At 48.0% G+C, this 18,295-nt stretch overlaps 1 protein-coding gene across 1 annotated transcript in view; it reads left to right on the top strand.

Annotated features, from left to right (window-relative positions):
* LOC129841499 (teneurin-3) overlaps positions 1-18,295 on the top strand; it is a 54,739-nt gene that overhangs the window by 25,901 nt on the left and 10,543 nt on the right. The window contains exons 7-13 of the mRNA XM_055909789.1: positions 2,167-2,321; positions 6,638-6,739; positions 6,925-7,098; positions 7,350-7,960; positions 10,818-10,993; positions 12,216-12,451; positions 14,439-14,735. Coding sequence (XP_055765764.1) covers positions 2,167-2,321; positions 6,638-6,739; positions 6,925-7,098; positions 7,350-7,960; positions 10,818-10,993; positions 12,216-12,451; positions 14,439-14,735 — 1,751 coding nt within the window. The remainder of the gene's footprint in view (positions 1-2,166; positions 2,322-6,637; positions 6,740-6,924; positions 7,099-7,349; positions 7,961-10,817; positions 10,994-12,215; positions 12,452-14,438; positions 14,736-18,295) is intronic.

Genomic DNA, 18,295 nt, shown 5'->3' with positions numbered 1-18,295 from the left:
GATGGAGAGAAGAGAGAGGGATGGAGAGAAGAGAGAGAGATGGAGAGAAGAGAGAGGGATGGAGAGAAGAGAGAGGGATGGAGAGAAGAGAGAGGGATGGAGAGAAGAGAGAGGGATGGAGAGAAGAGAGAGGGATGGAGAGAAGAGAGAGAGATGGAGAGAAGAGAGGGATGGAGAGAAGAGAGGGATGGAGAGAAGAGAGAGGGTGGAGAGAAGAGAGAGGGTGGAGAGAAGAGAGAGGGATGGAGAGAAGAGAGAGAGATGGAGAGAAGAGAGAGAGATGGAGAGAAGAGAGAGATGGAGAGAGAGATGGAGAGAAGAGAGAGAGATGGAGAGAAGAGAGAGATGGAGAGAAGAGAGAGATGGAGAGAAGAGAGAGATGGAGAGAAGAGAGAGATGGAGAGAATGGAGAGGGATGGAGAGAAGGGAGAGGGATGGAGAGAAGAGAGAGGGATGGAGAGAAGAGAGGGGGATGGAGAGAAGAGAGAGGGATGGAGAGAAGAGAGAGAGATGGAGAGAAGAGAGAGGGATGGAGAGAAGAGAGAGGGGTGGAGAGAAGAGAGAGGGATGGAGAGAAGAGAGAGAGATGGAGAGAAGAGAGGGATGGAGAGAAGAGAGAGGGATGGAGAGAAGAGAGAGGGATGGAGAGAAGAGAGATATGGAGAGAAGAGAGATATGGAGAGAAGAGAGAGGGATGGAGAGAAGAGAGAGGGATGGAGAGAAGAGAGATATGGAGAGAAGAGAGAGGGATGGAGAGAAGAGAGAGAGATGGAGAGAAGAGAGAGAGATGGAGAGAAGAGAGAGGGATGGAGAGAAGAGAGAGAGATGGAGAGAAGAGAGAGAGATGGAGAGAAGAGAGAGGGATGGAGAGAAGAGAGAGGGATGGAGAGAAGAGAGAGGGATGGAGAGAAGAGAGAGGGATGGAGAGAAGAGAGAGGGATGGAGAGAAGAGAGAGGGATGGAGAGAAGAGAGAGGGATGGAGAGAAGAGAGAGGGATGGAGAGGAGAGAGAGGGATGGAGAGGAGAGGGATGGAGAGTAGAATGGAGAGAAGAGAGATGGATGGAGAGAAGAGAGGGTGTTTTCATTTCCAACATGCCGCCTCTCAGCCTTGCCACTCCTCTCCTATTCTCCCTTTTCATCCCACCCTCTCCACTCAGCATCTCTTATCACCGCCTCCCTCTCTTCTATCCTTCTCTCTCTCTCCTCTCATCCCATCCTCCTCCTCTCTTCATCTGTCTCTCCTTTGATTAGCTTGCAGGTCATGGCGGAATGCGGCAAGGGGCTTAAACACCCCTCCTCTCCCATCCCTTCTTTCTGTCCTCCCTCTCCCCATCCCTCTTTCCCTTCACCCCCCCCCCCCCCCCCCCCCCCCCCTCCTCCCCCTCCCTACAGGATCAGCAGTGGAGCAGGTACACACACCGCCTCAGGAGCTCGAACCCCTCCTCAGATGCACACACAGGAGAAAGGGGGGAGAGAAGTTGCTTTTAGCCGCTGTTGTCGCAACCATAGCAACAGTCAGTTTCTCATCCATTTGGATGTGAAGTGCAGATGAACTAACCCCCCTGCTCCTCCCTCCCCTCCCTCCTTCCATCCTTCCCTCCCACCAGAAACATGGGTGTGTTCTTCCCTTCCTCCTCTCTTCTAGGCTCCCGTCCCCCAAATATTCTATTGTTCTGATTTTGGGGTGGTTTTAAAATGCAGAGATGGCGCTGAAAATTAATTATTTTCCCACCTCCCTACCACCCTTCCTCTTCTGCGCTGTGAAATAATTCAACACTAGACATCAAAATGTGAATTATTCACAGGGTGCTTCCTTCTGCAGTGACCTGAAAAATGCCCAAGCCACACTCATACACACACACTCGTTGTACATACACAGGCTGGCAGGTGCTGTGTGCGTGTGCATGGGTGTGTGTGTGTGTATGTGCGTATAGTATGTCTGTGTGAATGTGCACGTGCACAGGTATGTGTACGTGCAACTATCTCAGTCTCCATCTCTCTGCTTCTACTCCAGGTATTACGGTAGATGGGAACAAGTACATCTACTTCTACTAAATCTCCTTCCTTTCCCTCTGTCCCACTACTCTAGGTATTACGGTAGATAATAATTGGTACATCTACAGCTTACCTCTCATCATTTTCCCTCTCTGTCCCGCTACTCCAGGTATTACGGTAGATAAGAACGGGTACATCTACTTCGTAGACGGGACCATGATCAGGAAGGTGGATCGTAACGGGATCATCTCCACCCTGTTGGGCTCCAACGACCTCACCTCAGCCCGACCCCTGACCTGTGACACCAGCATGCACATCAGACAGGTGGGTCACATGCACACAGGGACATCCACCTGAACACGAACACACACCAAACCTCCAGTGTTTGCTGGACTCACTTTATCTTAATGGCGGCCCTGAGTCATCGTTCAGAGCCATACATATACAAACATGGTTCTGTCACCCTTACTATATCAAGCATTTTGAAACCATCAAAGTGCTAATTTGGCAATATACACTCAGTCCATATAGCCTCTGTGATGTAGACTGTAGTAGATGGTGTGACTGGCTAATATTGACAGAGATGTTGTCTCATCTGGGAGAACCAGCCAGTGTGTGTTGTGTTCTCCCCTACTGAGTGGCAGTGCCCCCTATTAAAGGCCTTAAGCTCCCCCTGCTGGCCGCTCCCTATACCCCAAACCTGCCCCCAGTCAACCAACACAGCTGAACTCAGCCCTATGGCGTAGGGTACAGTGCCAGGGTTGGGGACGATTCCATTTCAATTCAACCAATTCAGGAAGTAAACTGAAATGGCACAATGAGAAAAGTTTCATGTTGACTCTAAAACGTAATAGCCTGGGTGTTTATTTGCTTCAATCACTAAAAACAACAGGTGCTTATTAGAGACAGTCTATTTCCTTAGTGATCACCGCTTTTGCTCATTTGCACATTTCCTGCACTAATGTGTTATCTTTTACACACTGTGTCACGTTTCTTTGGTGACATTTATACCTAAAAAAAAAAACATTCAAGACTTTTCCTTGTGCATTTTCGTCGGTTCTGCCGATTTCTAGGGCTCTTGACTGTGTTTGTGCTTGCCAGTTAGCTAGCAGTTCTCAGCTGTTAGCAGCCAATGGCTAGCAGTTCTCAGCTGTTAGCAGCCAATGGCTAGCACTTCTCAGCTGTTAGCAGCCAATGGCTAGCACTTCTCAGCTGTTAGCAGCCAATGGCTAGCACTTCTCAGCTGTTAGCAGCCAATGGCTAGCACTTCTCAGCTGTTAGCAGCCAATGGCTAGCACTTCTCAGCTGTTAGCAGCCAATGGCTAGCAGTTCTCAGCTGTTAGCAGCCAATGGCTAGCACTTCTCAGCTGTTAGCAGCCAATGGCTAGCAGTTCTCAGCTGTTAGCAGCCAGTGGCTAGCAGTTTCTTATTGGCAATATAAACTGATGATTGTCATAATTGTTCGAGTCATTACTGAATTATTCAATGTAACAAATCAAACATTAAACCTTGTAAACAATTCATGGTAATTCATGGTAACCTCATAAACAAGTCATTTCGGCCCGGCGTTTATTTGAAACAGGCTTGTATTTGCTGAAATGTGTGCAGTTCCTCAGCTATTAAACGGGACAGGTGATCATTTGAAACTCGGCGTCTAATTGAAGTTTTACAGTTGTTCACTTCCTGAATTGTCAAATTGAAATGGAACTGACCCCAACCCCAGACACCACTATGGCCCTCAGCTTCAGCTCTTTCTAAGGGCCAAATCCAACTCCAGGTATTTCAGGGTCCAGTTTGGATCTCACTTTATTGTTGAAAGACAGCAATCATCTGAGGATTATGAGGGAATAGGATGTGTCAATCATAATACTGTTCCTGAAAGTGGCCTCCCCTATTGGAGGTCTTACTAGGCGCTTCTCCTGGATTATCCAATCAGAATGGGCTATTTTGAGCTTTAGGGAAGAACTGAAGTGGGTTATCTTGAGTGATAGGCTACTAATGGTGCTGTCTAGATGGTGGTAGTTTCGTTGATGTTTGTTGCCAAACTGAGAGCCCAAGAGAATGTCACTTTTCTGACTGACAGTATATTGACAGTGTGCTGAACTAATGTAATGCATAACCAGTGTGGGCAAGTCAGGTATTTGTTGTGTTGTCTCTGAGTCCCCTGTGCCTTCCACTGCTAGCTAGATCTGTCTGTGTGTGTGTGTGTGTGTGTGTGTGTGTGTGTGTGTGTGTGTGTGTGTGTGTGTGTGTGTGTGTGTGTGTGTGTGTGTGTGTGTGTGTGTGTGTGTGTGTGTGTGTGTGTGTGTGTGTGTGTGTGTGTGTGTGTGTGTGTGTGTGTGTGTGTGTGTGTGTGTGTGTGTGTGTGTGTGTGTGTGTGTGCGCCCTGAGCTACACCTCACTTCCCCCGATTCCCCGTCTCTCAAAACAGACCGTTAAATCCCAGAGACAGATTCGCTCAGATCATTCTTTTCCATCTCTCCATCCCTCTCTTCCTTTCTTCTTTGGACTCACTCCTCCTCCTTCTCATCCTCTTCTCCTCTGCACGGTCAAAATCACAGAGCGAGGGAGAGAGTCCCCAGTGACAAAGAGAGAGAGAAACACAGAGTTGAGTTATTCAGAGAGGAACATATATGCAGTACCCTTGTGTCCGGGGGGAAGAATGGGGAAGAGACACAGTGTAGCGCAGCCAGCCAGAGAGGGAGAATAAGTATGCCCGTGTCCCAAATGGCACCTTATTCCCTAGATAGTGCACTAAATAGGGAATAGGGTGCCATTCGGGAAGCAGCCTGGGACTCAATGGAGCAAAAACAAACTGAAGACAGCTCTGTGTCAGTTAAAACAGGCAGCAGAAACACATCCACGCGTTACACTGCAACCTCCAACCACTGTCACCTCAACATGGCGGGGGTATGAAATAAAATGTTCCCATACACATACTGTACTGTAGAGAGGTGAGTCCCCGACATCTCTTGCCTCAGTGCTTTCAAGGCTATAACGCTCTCTCTCTCCAGCTCTCTCTCCAGCTCTCTCTCTCTCCAGCTCTCTCTCTCCAGCTCTTTCTCTCCAGCTCTCTCTCTCCAGCTCTCTCTCTCCAGCTCTCTCTCTCCAACTCTCTCTCTCCAGCTCTCTATCTCCAACTTTCTCTCTCCAACTCTCTCTCTCCAGCTCTCTATCTCAACTCTCTCTCTCAACTCTCTCTCTCCAACTCTCTCTCCAGCTCTCTCTCTCCAACTCTCTCTCCAACTCTCTCTCTCCAGCTCTCTCTCTCCAATTCCCTCTCTCCAACTCTCTCTCTCTCCAACTCTCTCTCTCTCCAACTCTCTCTCTCCAACTCTCTCTCTCCAACTCTCTCTCTCCAACTCTCTCTCTCCAACGCTCTCTCTCCAACTCTCTCTCTCCAGGAGCTATGTTGAGAAGTTGACGATTGAACTCCGCCGTGATGGCAATGGCTTCCAACTGATGTTTTTGTGCATCTGAATAGACAGGAACGCTCTGTTGTCATTTCATTTTCCTCAACTTTCCTCCACTTCCATTTCCACAGGGGAAAAAGCAGGGGTTAAGTATTTGTAGCACTTTGAGAGGCGAAGGAAGAAACACCGTCTGTCTTCCAGTCACTGCATGGTACCAAGTGCCCAAATAGTGGCTCTTTATAGTGCAGCTTTATCCATGTATAATGTATGGTCTGTAACTGGCAGGGAAGAGCTTCCATGTGGTCAAGCAGAAGGCTAAAAGCATCATTACCTTTTAATGGTCCTCTGCTGAGGTGCTTAACCTGCCAGGTCACTCAGGGTCGGGGGTGGGGTGAAGACGACAGGCCCCTAACTACCGCTGTGCCCGGAGCTCTACAACACTAATGGTGCAGAAGTGTGTGTGTTTTGGGGGGTGGGGGGGTGGGCTGGGGGGCCTGCATACCCTTTTGTCTGCCTGCATACCCTGCTCCTCTACAGGTAGAAAGAGAATGAGAGAGAAGTCTCGTTTAGACAATAAAACTTTAACGTTTACGTCTCTCTTTCTCTCTCCTCTTTGTTTTGCCAGCAGAGAGTTGCTTCCCTCAGGCGATGAGGGAGCGTATCAATTCGCAGAGTGTGTGTGTCTGTGTGCGCATGTGTGTGTGCACGCCAGTCTGTGTGTGTGTGTGTGCGCGTGCGCGTGCACGTGCACGTGTGTGTGTGTGTTTGTCTTAAAATATAATAAATGACCCGGTGGCTGATTTAAATTGAATCAGAGTGAAGCACACAATGCATAAGTCCTGAGAAGTAAAGGATCCTTCTTCATCAGTGTCCCAGCCAGACGCTCAGAGGGGGGAGGAGGGGGTAGAGGGGTGGAAGGAGGGGGTAGAGTGGGGCCGGAGGGGTGCAAAGCAGCACTAGACTCACATCTCATCTGTTCTGTGTTTGTGGGCGGATTTGTTTGTTTCTGTCATCTTTACGGAACTTTTGCGAATAGTTTTCACCCCTTGAGGCTAATAAAGGTTCTGTTTGATTTATTTTCTTCTCCTTTAAGTGGATGTAAATGGTTTAATGTTTTTGGGTCTGTAATGTCTTTTTGGTTACGTGTCAGACCCCAGTAAGGCTAGCTGTCACCATTGGCGTCGGATAATGAGGATCCTAATGAATCTCTGCTCTGCTCTGCTGTAGGTACGTCTGGAGTGGCCCACAGCCCTGGCCATCAACCCCATGGATAATTCCATCTATGTCCTGGACAACAATGTGGTGCTGCAGATCACTGAGAACAGACAGGTGACCATCACACTCCCACTTAGGAACGCTTCTATTACATACACAAATAAGTTCATGCTGGTAGTGGGAACAATGCATGATGGGTAAGGCGAGATGGAAGGATGCACTGACACATTGGGGCTGAATAAACCTTCGCCAAGATACTGGTCACCTCTTTGACGAGTGTTGTTGCTGTGTCCCAACAGGTGCGCATCGTGGCGGGACGTCCCATGCACTGCCAGGTGCCAGGTATAGAATACACGCTGGGCAAGCGGGCGGTGCAGACCATGCTGGAGGGAGCTGCTGCCATCGCCCTCTCCTACAGTGGCGTGCTCTACATCGCCGAGACTGATGAGAAGAAGATGCATCGCATCCGCCAGGTCATATAGTATTATAATATAGTACAATAACATGTCATGAGATGCAAACGAAGGGGGGGGGGGGGGGGTGACCAAGAACAACGTACCGTTGTACTTGTCGTTCTTTGCTGGCTTTGTTTTTGCGGACGGCGCCTATTTTGAATACCTTTCAATGATTGTTATGTCATTGTTTTTTACCCTCGTTGCACTGGTTGTAACTGGCTGTGGATAAGAGCATCTGCTAAAGGATTCAACTTTACATGTACATGTAGGTGTCCACGGACGGCGAGATCACGCCCTTGGCCGGAGCTCTGTCCGATTGTGACTGCAAGAACGACGCCAACTGCGACTGCTACCAGACGGGCGACGGCTACGCCAAAGACGCCCGCCTCAACTCGCCCTCCTCGCTTGTCGTCTCGCCCGACGGTACGCTCTACGTGGCCGACCTGGGCAACATCCGCATCCGCGCCGTCCGCCGCAACCAACCGCCGTCGGGCGCCGCCGTTTCCGGCCCGGGCTCCTTCGAGGTGGCCTCGCCGTCGTCCCAGGAGCTCTACGTGTTTGATTCCAACGGAACCCACCAGTTCACCATGTCTCTCGTCACCGGTGACTACAAGTACAACTTCAGCTATAGCAACGAGGAGGACGTTACAGCGGTGACAGATAGTAGTGGCAACACCTTGAGGATCCGCCGCGACCCCAACCGGATGCCGGTGCGGATCGTTGCCCCGGACAACCAGGTGATCTGGCTGACAATCGGGACCAATGGCGGGTTGAAGACACTGACGGCCCAGGGACAAGAGCTGGTGCTGTTCACCTACCACGGCAACAGTGGGCTGCTCGCCACCAAGACCATACAGATAGGATGGACCACCTTCTATGAGTAAGTAGTACTTACTGACCAGCGTTGACTTGGGGCCCCATTCTGACTGACTATCCGAATGACTATCCGAATGACTATCTGACTGACTATCTGATTGACTATCTGATTGACTGACTATCTGACTGACTATCTGACTGACTGACTATCTGACTGACTGACTATCTGACTGACTATCTGACTATCTGATTGACTGACTATCTGACTGACTATCTGACTATCTGACTTTCTGACTATCTGATTGACTGACTATCTAACTCTCTGACTGACTATCTGACTGACTCGCTGACTGACTATCTGACTGACTATCTGACTGACTATCTGACTGACTATCTGACTGACTCGCTGACTGACTATCTGACTGACTATCTGACTGACTATCTGACTGACTCACTGACTGACTATCTGACTGACTCTCTGACTGACTATCTGACTGACTCGCTGACTGACTATCTGACTGACTCTCTGACTGACTATCTGACTGACTCGCTGACTCTCTGACTGACTATCTGACTCTCTGACTGACTATCTGACTCTCTGACTGACTATCTGACTGACTCGCTGACTGACTATCTGACTGACTCTCTGACTGACTATCTGACTGACTCGCTGACTGACTATCTGACTCTCTGACTGACTATCTGACTATCTGACTGACTCGCTGACTGACTCGCAGACTGACTGACTATCTGACTGACTGACTATCTGACTGACTCGCAGACTGACTATCTGACTGACTGACTATCTGACTGACTGACTATCTGACTGATTGACTGACTATCTGACTGACTATCTGACTGACTCGCATACTGACTGACTATCTGACTGACTCGCAGACTGACTATCTGACTGACTGACTATCTGACTGACTGACTATTTGACTGACTGACTATCTGACTGACTGACTATCTGACTGACTATCTGACTGCCCCACTGGTTGTGTTTGAGAACGCTGCTGTAAGAGAAGTCTCTCTCCCTCTGTTGTACCCTCAGACTGTGTAAGGAAGTGTCAGTGTCCCCATTTCTGTGAGTGTCCCTTGTCCCTTAAGTCCTAACTCTGACATCATGAAGATGTCCTTCATCATCCTATATCTTCTAGTGATTGGCTGTGTGTATACTATAGAGCCAGCAGCCATCTTTTCTGTACTTCCATCTGATCAGTATCAGTAAGGTAGGGGCTGAACAATGCCTGCTCAGCAAAACCCTGTCACACACACACATACACACATACACACACATACACACACATACACACACGCCACACAACTCAGGGGAAATCTTTATATAAAACTTTCCGTTCCGTTTCACCTTGTACTTGCACCACGTTCCAACACATGGAGGAATAGTTGTAAATTATGCAGTGTGTGTGTGTGTGTGTGTGTGTGTGTGTGTGTGTGTGTGTGTGTGTGTGTGTGTGTGTGTGTGTGTGTGTGTGTGTGTGTGTGTGTGTGTGTGTGTCATGCTTGGAGTGGAGCTCATCTGGGAGCCACACCCACTGTCACCATGGAGGAAATATGTAAAAATGGAGGGAGAGAGGGAAAGAGAGAGTGGGAGAACAGAGAGAGGAGAGAGAGAAGAGTGTGAGACAGAGAGTCACAAAGTGCGTGTTACTCCCAGAGCAGACATACACCAGCAGACACAGGGCTGTCACTACATCTCTCGCTAAATGTGATAGCAGGCTAGCTCAGACACACACACACACACACACACACGCTGACACTGCCTCCAGGCACCAAAATAGACTCCCAGCCATAATGGGACAGCAAAGGCCCTAGTCAGCTAAGCCAGTGTGATCCACGATACAGCTTCTATAGCCCCAAACTTTTACCACAGAGCCCTTGCCAAAAAGACTGCCTCTGAGTCTGAACCCAAACCCTGACCCCTATCCCCTCGTACAAACCAGCAGCCATTCATACATCGTCCCCTCAACCTCCTACCTGCTAACTCTTCAAGGGGTCTACGTCAAGGGGTCTTAAAATTCAAAATCACTTAGCAAAATGTTTCTTGGTATGACATTCTTAAAACAATTCAAAATATATTTTCCTATTTTTCTCCCCTCTCTCTCCCTCCCTCTGTCTTCTCCCCTCTCTCTCGCTCCCTCTGTCTTCTCCCCTTTCTCTCTCTCTCCCTCTGTCTTCTCCCCTCTCTCTCGCTCCCTCTGTCTTCTCCCCTCTCTCTCTCTCCCTCTGTCTTCTCCCCTCTCTCTCCCTCTGTATTCTCCCCTCGCTCTCTTTATCTGTCTTCTCCACTCTCTCTCCCTCTGTATTCTCCCCTCGCTCTCTTTCTCTGTCTTCTCCCCTCTCTCTCCCTCCATATGTCTCTCTCCCCTCTCTCCCTTTCTCTGTCTTCTCCCCTCTCTCTCTCTCCCTCTGCTTTCTCCCCTCTGTCTTCTCCCCTCTCTCTCCCTCTCTCTGTCTTCTCTCTCTCCCTTTCTCTGTCTTCTCTCCTCTCTCTTCATATCTCTATCTTCTCTCCTCTCTCTATCTTCTCCCCTCTCTCTCCCTCTCTCTTCTCTCCTCTTTCTCCCTTCTCTCTTCCTCTCTCTATTTTCTCTCCTCTCTCTTCCTCTCTCTCTCCCTATCTTCTCCCCTCTCTATCCCTCTCTCTTCTCTCCTCTCTCTTCTCTCCCTCTCTCTGTCTTCTCCCCTTTCTCTCTGTCTTCTCTCCTCTCTCTCCACCTCTGTCTTTTCTCCTCTCGCTCTGTCTTCTCTTCTCTCTCTCCATCTCTGTCTTCTCTCCTCTCGCTCTGTCTTCTCTTCTCTCTCTCCTCTCTCTCTGTCTTCTCTCCTCTCTCTGTCTTCTCTCTCTTTCTCTTCTTCCCTTTTCTTTCTTTCTTTCTCTCTTTCTCCCTCCCCTCCAGTTATGACAGTGAAGGTCGTCTAACCAACGTGACGTTCCCTACGGGAGTGGTGACCAACCTACACGGGGACATGACCGGGGCCATCACGGTGGACATCGAGACATCCGGCCGCGACGAGGACGTCAGCATCACCACTAACCTCTCCTCCATCGACTCCTTCTACACACTAGTCCAGGGTAAGTAGAGGTGGGGAGGTGTGTGTGTGTGTGTGTGTGTGTGTGTGTGTGTGTGTGTGTGTGTGTGTGTGTGTGTGTGTGTGTGTGTGTGTGTGTGTGTGTGTGTGTGTGTGTGTGTGTGTGTGTGTGTGTGTGTGTGTGTGTGCGCGTGTGTTTACACATGTCTGTGTGAGTGTGTGTCTCAACTTTGTGAATACCAGTCATGAATTTTAATGAGCCACGTTGATAACCAACAGCATTGATTAGTCGAACGTCAACACAATACTAATGACTTCACCAATTACTCAATGGGCATTAATCCCTGATCCCCTTTCATTATTAAAGAGGTCATAAAATAAAGACAGCTCAGAGATCAATATACTTAATCATACAACAGTAACTGTCTGTTTGTAGACAGAGGAGTGGAGAAGAGAGGAGAGGGGAGGAGAATAGAGGAGAAGAGAGGACAGGGGAGGGGAAGAGAGGAGATAAAATAAGAGAAGAGAGGAGAGGAAGTTATAGGAGAGGAAAGGAAATTAGATTAGAGGAAAGGAGAGGAGAGGAGGAGAGCAGAGGATAGGAAAGGAGAGAGGAGAGGAGAGGAGAGGAGAGGAGAGAAAAGGAGAGGAAAGGACAGGAAAGGAGGAGAGCAATGGAGAGGAAAGGAGGAGAGCAAGGGAGAGGAGAGGAAAGGAGGAGAGCAATGGAGAGGAGAGGAAAGGAGGAGAGCAATGGAGAGGAAAGGAGGAGAGCAAGGGAGAGGAGAGGAGGAGAGCATATGAGAGGAGAAGAAAGGACAGGAGAGGAGGACAGGAAAGGCGAGGAGAGGAGAGAATGCAGACCCAACATAGGAATCTTCCATCCTTTATAAAACAGAAGGGGAGAATGGGGTTCTCAAATCTGAAATCAGATGTTGCATATTTAAGCAATAAGGTCCGAGGGGCAGTGGTATATGACCAGTATACCACGGCTATACCGCGCTGTTCTTACGCATGACGCAACGTGGAGTGCCTGGATACAACCCTTAGCCGTGGTATATTGGCAATGTACCACAAACCCCAATGTGCCTTATTGCTATTATAAACTGCTTACCAACGTAATTAGAGCATGAAAAATAAATGTTTTGTCGTACCCGTGGTATACGGTCTGATATACCACGGCTGTCAGCCAATCAACATTCAACCACCCAGTTTATAATCTTTGTTATTGTCTTCATGGAACTAAAACTTTCTCTCCACCACAGACCAACTAAGGAACAGCTACCAGGTGGGCTACGACCACTCTCTGAGGGTGATCTATGCCAACGGGATGGACACACACTACCAGACGGAGCCCCACATCCTGGCGGGCGCTGCCAACCCCACGGTGGCACGGAGGAACATGACGCTGCCCGGGGAGAACGGGCAGAACCTGGTGGAGTGGCGCTTCCGCAAAGAGCAGACCCGGGGGAAAGTCATCGTGTTCGGAAGGAAGCTCAGGGTGAGAAGGGAGGATGATGGAGAGTGGCGGCCATTTTAGCTTGATTGCTGTTTTGTTTAAGCTGCAAAAGTCAATTAGCTATATCGTCAAATTATAAGAGGTAAATGAGGTATTTTGTCTGGATTTAGGGTTAGGCATAAGGGTTATGAGAGGAGCTGCCATTTTGTTTTGTAGGCAGATGTGGAGATTGGGGGTTTCTTTTTTCCTTTTTTTGCTGTAACAGCTTGGCACCTTTCACACACTTCCCAGCGGGCATAGCTGGTTAAAACATCATTACTACCTGTCTAGGGGTTTCTGATGTGGATTCTAACAGTTGGGGTTTCACAGCCTCTCTCTTCCCTCGGAGATGATTTAGTCAGATCTTTGGCTTCCTTCTCGTTTTTACCACGACATCATTCAAGCATAGGCTACAATATAGGACGGGTCTTGGTCGAGGTTTGTCGCTAACTACGATATGGATTTAACCACTGAAAGAAAGTGAGACTATTTTCCATATCAAATAGCCTTCGGTTCATTGTCAACGTTTCCGTCTCCTCGTTATCACCATCTAAACGGCTCAAATTAGTGACAGTGTGTCAGCGGTCAGCGAGGGACGACGATGTGTTATTGCCGCAACGTTTTGTCTCCTCCAACATCAAAGACAATATCTGTAATTCATTACCATCTATCCAAAAAGGGAAAAGGTTTTGTTTTCCTGCTGACTCGCCATGGGTTAATTCCCTAATTCCCATATCTGATGCCTCCTGTATGTGAACTAAAGCTAATGGGACACACACATGGATGGGTCACACAACGACACAAACACACACTTCCTGCTACATCTATTGGTGGGGTTGCATATTCTGAGCCGTTCCCTCTGTCAGAAAAGAGGGCTGGTCTCCGAGGTATTAACCACTCCTCCTCCTAGTGTCTGTCCTCATCTCTCTCTCCATAGACTGCTCTCTGTATGTCCCAAATGGCACCCTATTCCGTATATAGTGCACTAGTTTTGACCAAGACCCATAGGGACACTGTATATGCACTATGTAGAGAATAGGGTGGCATTTGGGACTCATCCCGTTTCTGTCTGGATCTCAGCCTCCTCGTCTCATTACCGAAGAATGTCCAGGAGGAATCAGGGGCCTTCGCTTACAAAAAAAACACGAAGGCCATATTGACATCCATCCGCCGTTTTTTTCCCTCGTTCTTTTTTCTCGTTCCCTCGTTTTGCTGGCAACATGAAAACCTGAAGGGGGGGCGGGCAGGTAGGCTAGGTGGGTGTCCCCACGGCATCCATCCCAGCAGGAAATGACATGCTTTCTTATGGGAAATAAATTGAGGCCGGGGTCACGTTCTGTTGGCTAGTATTTCGGCGTGTCTCAGCGGCATTCCGAAGGCCCCTGTCATCTTCAAATGAGTCTCAGCTCCCAATAGGCTGAGAGAGAGACTCTGCATGGTTACCATCACAATATTATTCTCATTCTCACTCTCTCGCTCTCTTTCTCTCTCTCGGCCACTCTGGTTCTCTCTCATTCTCTCTGTCTCTCCACCTCGCTGAATTCCTAGAGGGGCTAAGTTATGAAAGCAGTCAAAAGCAAGAGTTTGAACACACGCCAGCCAGTCTCTCACTTTAATGAAACTCCCTTCACAATAACGGCTAATCGAATGCTAACAATCCCTTAAATGAATTTAGTGTCGCTCTTGAGAATCGATCACGGTAAACAGCGGTTTAAACAAACAGCGGAGTCATTGGGAGGCGATAAATAGTGGTTCTGGGTCGGGAATTGACTTTGAAAGCCGGTTCAGTTCACAGTTTCATAATTTCCCCTGTGTGTTTGCTAGTTTTTTGTTTTAAAAGTTCAACAATCTGTCCAAATCTGTATAAAGTCGAAATAATGTATTGTTAATAAACATTACTCCTGCGAACCTTTTTAGACTGCGAACCTTTTTATTGGATTTGTACAATATTTAAGTTAAAACTGTCCAACCCTTCTTCTGTTCTCTAAAGGTGAATGGCAGAAACCTTCTCTCGGTGGATTACGACCGAACTCTCCGGACAGAAAAGATCTACGACGACCACAGGAAGTTCCTGCTGAAGATCGTGTATGACACCCAGGGCCACCCTACTCTGTGGGTCCCCAGCAGTAAGCTGCTGTCAGTCAACCTTACCTACTCCAGCACGGGGCAGGTGACCAGCCTACAGAGGGGTCCCACCACAGAGAGGGTGGAGTACGATGGTCAAGGGAGGATTGTGTCCCGAGTGTTCGCCGATGGAAAGACCTGGAGTTTTACATACCTGGATAAGGTAGGAACTAGAGGAAGGATCATCAACTAGAATCAGCCGCGGGCCAATTTCTGGACCGGATGGTCAGGGGGCCGGAACATAATTACAAATCATTTGTCGACAAATTGACCGCAAGAAGCCCAAACAGATATAATGTTTAACTAAAACATAATCATTTCAAACATTGCCTACATTTCTATACGATCACGTGTCTCTCTATTATGCGTGGGAATACTTGGGAACAGATTTCTTCAATTAAAATCACTTGGAGCTTATTTCCTGGTGTTTTTACTCTCTTTTATTTCCAACAATAAAAATTCCAACAATAAAATATATATATATTTTTTGCTCAAAAAACGTGCTGCCAGTTGAAAAACTCACACCCACACACGCATACACACACTCTGGTGCCATGATCAGCGACACCAGCAAACACCCCATATTGGCAGTGCAAAAACAATGTGAAAAAATAGTTGAGGACTTAGTGTGAATGCACTTGCATCACCGATCTATTGCATTCCAACTAGTCTTTTGGTGAGTAGCTGAACCGATATGGTCAATGTCAAACGCAGCGCTGCTTGTTTGCTGTCAGAATGTCACTCTTAAAACTCCACTCCGCTGTGTGCCGAAGCGCACTGTTCCTACACCCTGGCCTTAAAGCATCAGCTGCTAACTACACTGTGATTCTCCCCTATGCACGCCCAGTAAGCTTTGCCCATACACCCACACACACCAACACAACCACTTTCTGTCCCTCTTTAACCATAGACGAGCTGTTCAAATCTGTAAAGACCGGTGCATCTCCTGTTATAAAAGGATTAGTGGTGGGAATAGTCGTCTATTTTCATTGTCAGCACAAAGAACACAAGGTTATTTCTGAAGATGAAAACAGTGAAAAATATAAAAAATAAAGCCACAAAAGTAATTGAAGGCCCCTTGAAAGCTATGAGTGTCAAAACAGGAAAGATGCTTTGAAAAATATACAAGGGAGTCTGCACAGGCTCTATAAAAGGACCATATTCCCTTTAGGTAGTAAGGGATATATAGAGAGAGAAAGACAAAGAGAGGGAGGGGAGAGAGAGAGCAACAGCAGGAAGATAAAACAGACATTGTTTGTGGATGTTAGTGTACAGAGCGATGGCTTAAGAGGGACTAGTGAAGACCAGAGTTATGGAAACGAGACCCAGGGGAGAGGAGGAGGCTGGAGCCGGGGTTTCGACAGCATGGGGAGGCCACAGGGACACAACACAGAGAGAATAGAGAGAGATAGAAAGATGGAGAGTACAGAAGGAGAGAGATAGAGAAGACAGAGAGAGAGTGATAGACGGTGGGATGGCGAGAGAGAGAGAGAGGGTGGGACAGAGAGAGAGATAGAGATCCCAAGCTAATTCCCCAGAGTAGCAGAAACTTTTCTCCGTTCTCACTTCCAGGACAAGCTGTAGAGACGATCACAGAGGTTACGTTTACATAATGACAAATAAACTACACTGAACAAAAATGTAAACGTAAAGTATTGGTCCCATGTTTCATCAGCTGAAATAAAAGATCTCAGAAATGTTGTCCCACAACATAACCCGGCCGTGCAATTGTCATGCTCACTGCAGGAATATCCACCAGAGCTGTTCCCAGGGAATTGAATGTTCATTTCTCTACCATAAGCCCCCTCTAACATTGTTTTAGAGAATTTGGAAGTACGTCCAACCAGCCTCACAAACGCAGACCATGTGTATGGCGTCGTGTGGGCTGGCGGTTTGCTGATGTCAACGTTGTGAACAGAGTGCCCCATGGTGGCTGTGGGGTTATGGTATGGGCAGGCATAAACTAGATATAACGAACACAATTGCATTTTATCGATGCAATTTGAATGCACAGAGATACCGTGATGAGATACTGAGGCCCATTGTCGTGCCATTCATCTGCCGCCATCACCTCATGTTTCAGCATGATAATGCACGGCCCCATGTCGCAAGGATCTGTACACAATTCCTGGAAGCTGAAAATGTCCCAGTTCTTCCATGGCCTGCATTCTCACCAGACATGTGGGACAACATTCCACAGGCCACAGTCAACAGCCTGATCAAGTCTATGAGAAGGAGGGAGATGTCACGCTGCATGAGGCAAATGGTGGTCACACCAGATACTGACTGGTTTTCTGATTTACGACCAAATGTAATTTTTTTGAACATATCTGTGACCAACAGATGCATATCTGTATTCCCAGTCATGTAAAATCCATAGATTAGGGCCTAATAAATGTATTTCAATTGACTGATTTCTTTATATGAACTGTAACTCATTAAAATCTTTCAGTTCAGTATAAGTTTGAAACAGGGCTGAAAAGTGTGTGTGTACACGTGCATGCCTTTGTCTGTTCGCTCATTAAATATGTATGGTTTCCCCCAACACCTTTCCTCCCACCCGGCCGTCGCCTGCCTGCCTGCGCACACACACACAACTACACACACACCACCCGCCCACCCAGTGGTTGCCTGCCAGCCAAGAGCTCTGGTAGAGTGACCAGCAAGAGAAATATCCCCGGCCAAACATATGTTGCCACAGTAGCTACACACACACACACACACACACACACACACACACACACACACACACACACACACACACACACACACACAGACACACACACACACACACACACACACACACACACACACACACACACACACACACATACATACATACAGAGAAACAGATAAACATACACAGGGACACAAACACAGTGCCTGGGGAGGTTGTGTAATGTCTGTCCATGTATGACAGACAAGGTGAAGGATCCTCCAGGCAGACTCCCTCTGTAGAGAGAGAGAGAGCCAGAGATGCATATCTGAATCCTGGAGGGACTGGAGTGATGTTGTTGTTGTTATTGACTCACGAAGATGCTCTCTGCTCATCTATTCTGTGCCGTACCTTAGTACTTCCTACTTATGGGCCTCATTCATCAGTAAAAAATGTTGTTGTTGAAATTACGACCAACCATCCGCTAACTAGCATAACGACTGCGCCCCAAATGGAAGCCGATTCCCTATGTAGTGCAGTACTTTTAGCCACAGCCCCATGGGCCCTGGTCAAAAGTATTGCACTACATAGGGAACAGGGTGCCATTTCAGACGTAACCATCCACTTCCACTCTCCCCCCCCCCCCCCCCCCCCCCCGCCGCTATGCAAAGTAGCTAATTACCTGCTGTTTGGCTAAGTGATTGTGACTTCCGCTGGTGCCTACCTTTATGAGATTAGTAGGTAGACCCTACACTACTCCACACACACACACACACACACACACACACACACACACACACACACACACACACACACACACACACACACACACACACACACACACACACACACACACACACACACACACACACACATGGGAGGAGAAGAAAGGAGAGGAGTGCTAGCAAATGCCAATAATTACGGAACACTTTAGAATTAATGCAGTGGAGTGCATTTAACAGAGTTCTGCGTTTTGAGGGAGGGAGGGAGGGAGGGAGGGAGGGAGGGAGGGAGGTCAAGGATAACTCAATTAAAAGAGAGAAAATCTTTCAGGAAGTGGAATGTTA

This window comes from Salvelinus fontinalis, chromosome 42 (genome assembly GCF_029448725.1).
Source record: "Salvelinus fontinalis isolate EN_2023a chromosome 42, ASM2944872v1, whole genome shotgun sequence".
Taxonomy (NCBI): Eukaryota; Metazoa; Chordata; class Actinopteri; order Salmoniformes; family Salmonidae; genus Salvelinus; species Salvelinus fontinalis.
This window is presented reverse-complemented; position numbering and strand designations above follow the sequence as displayed.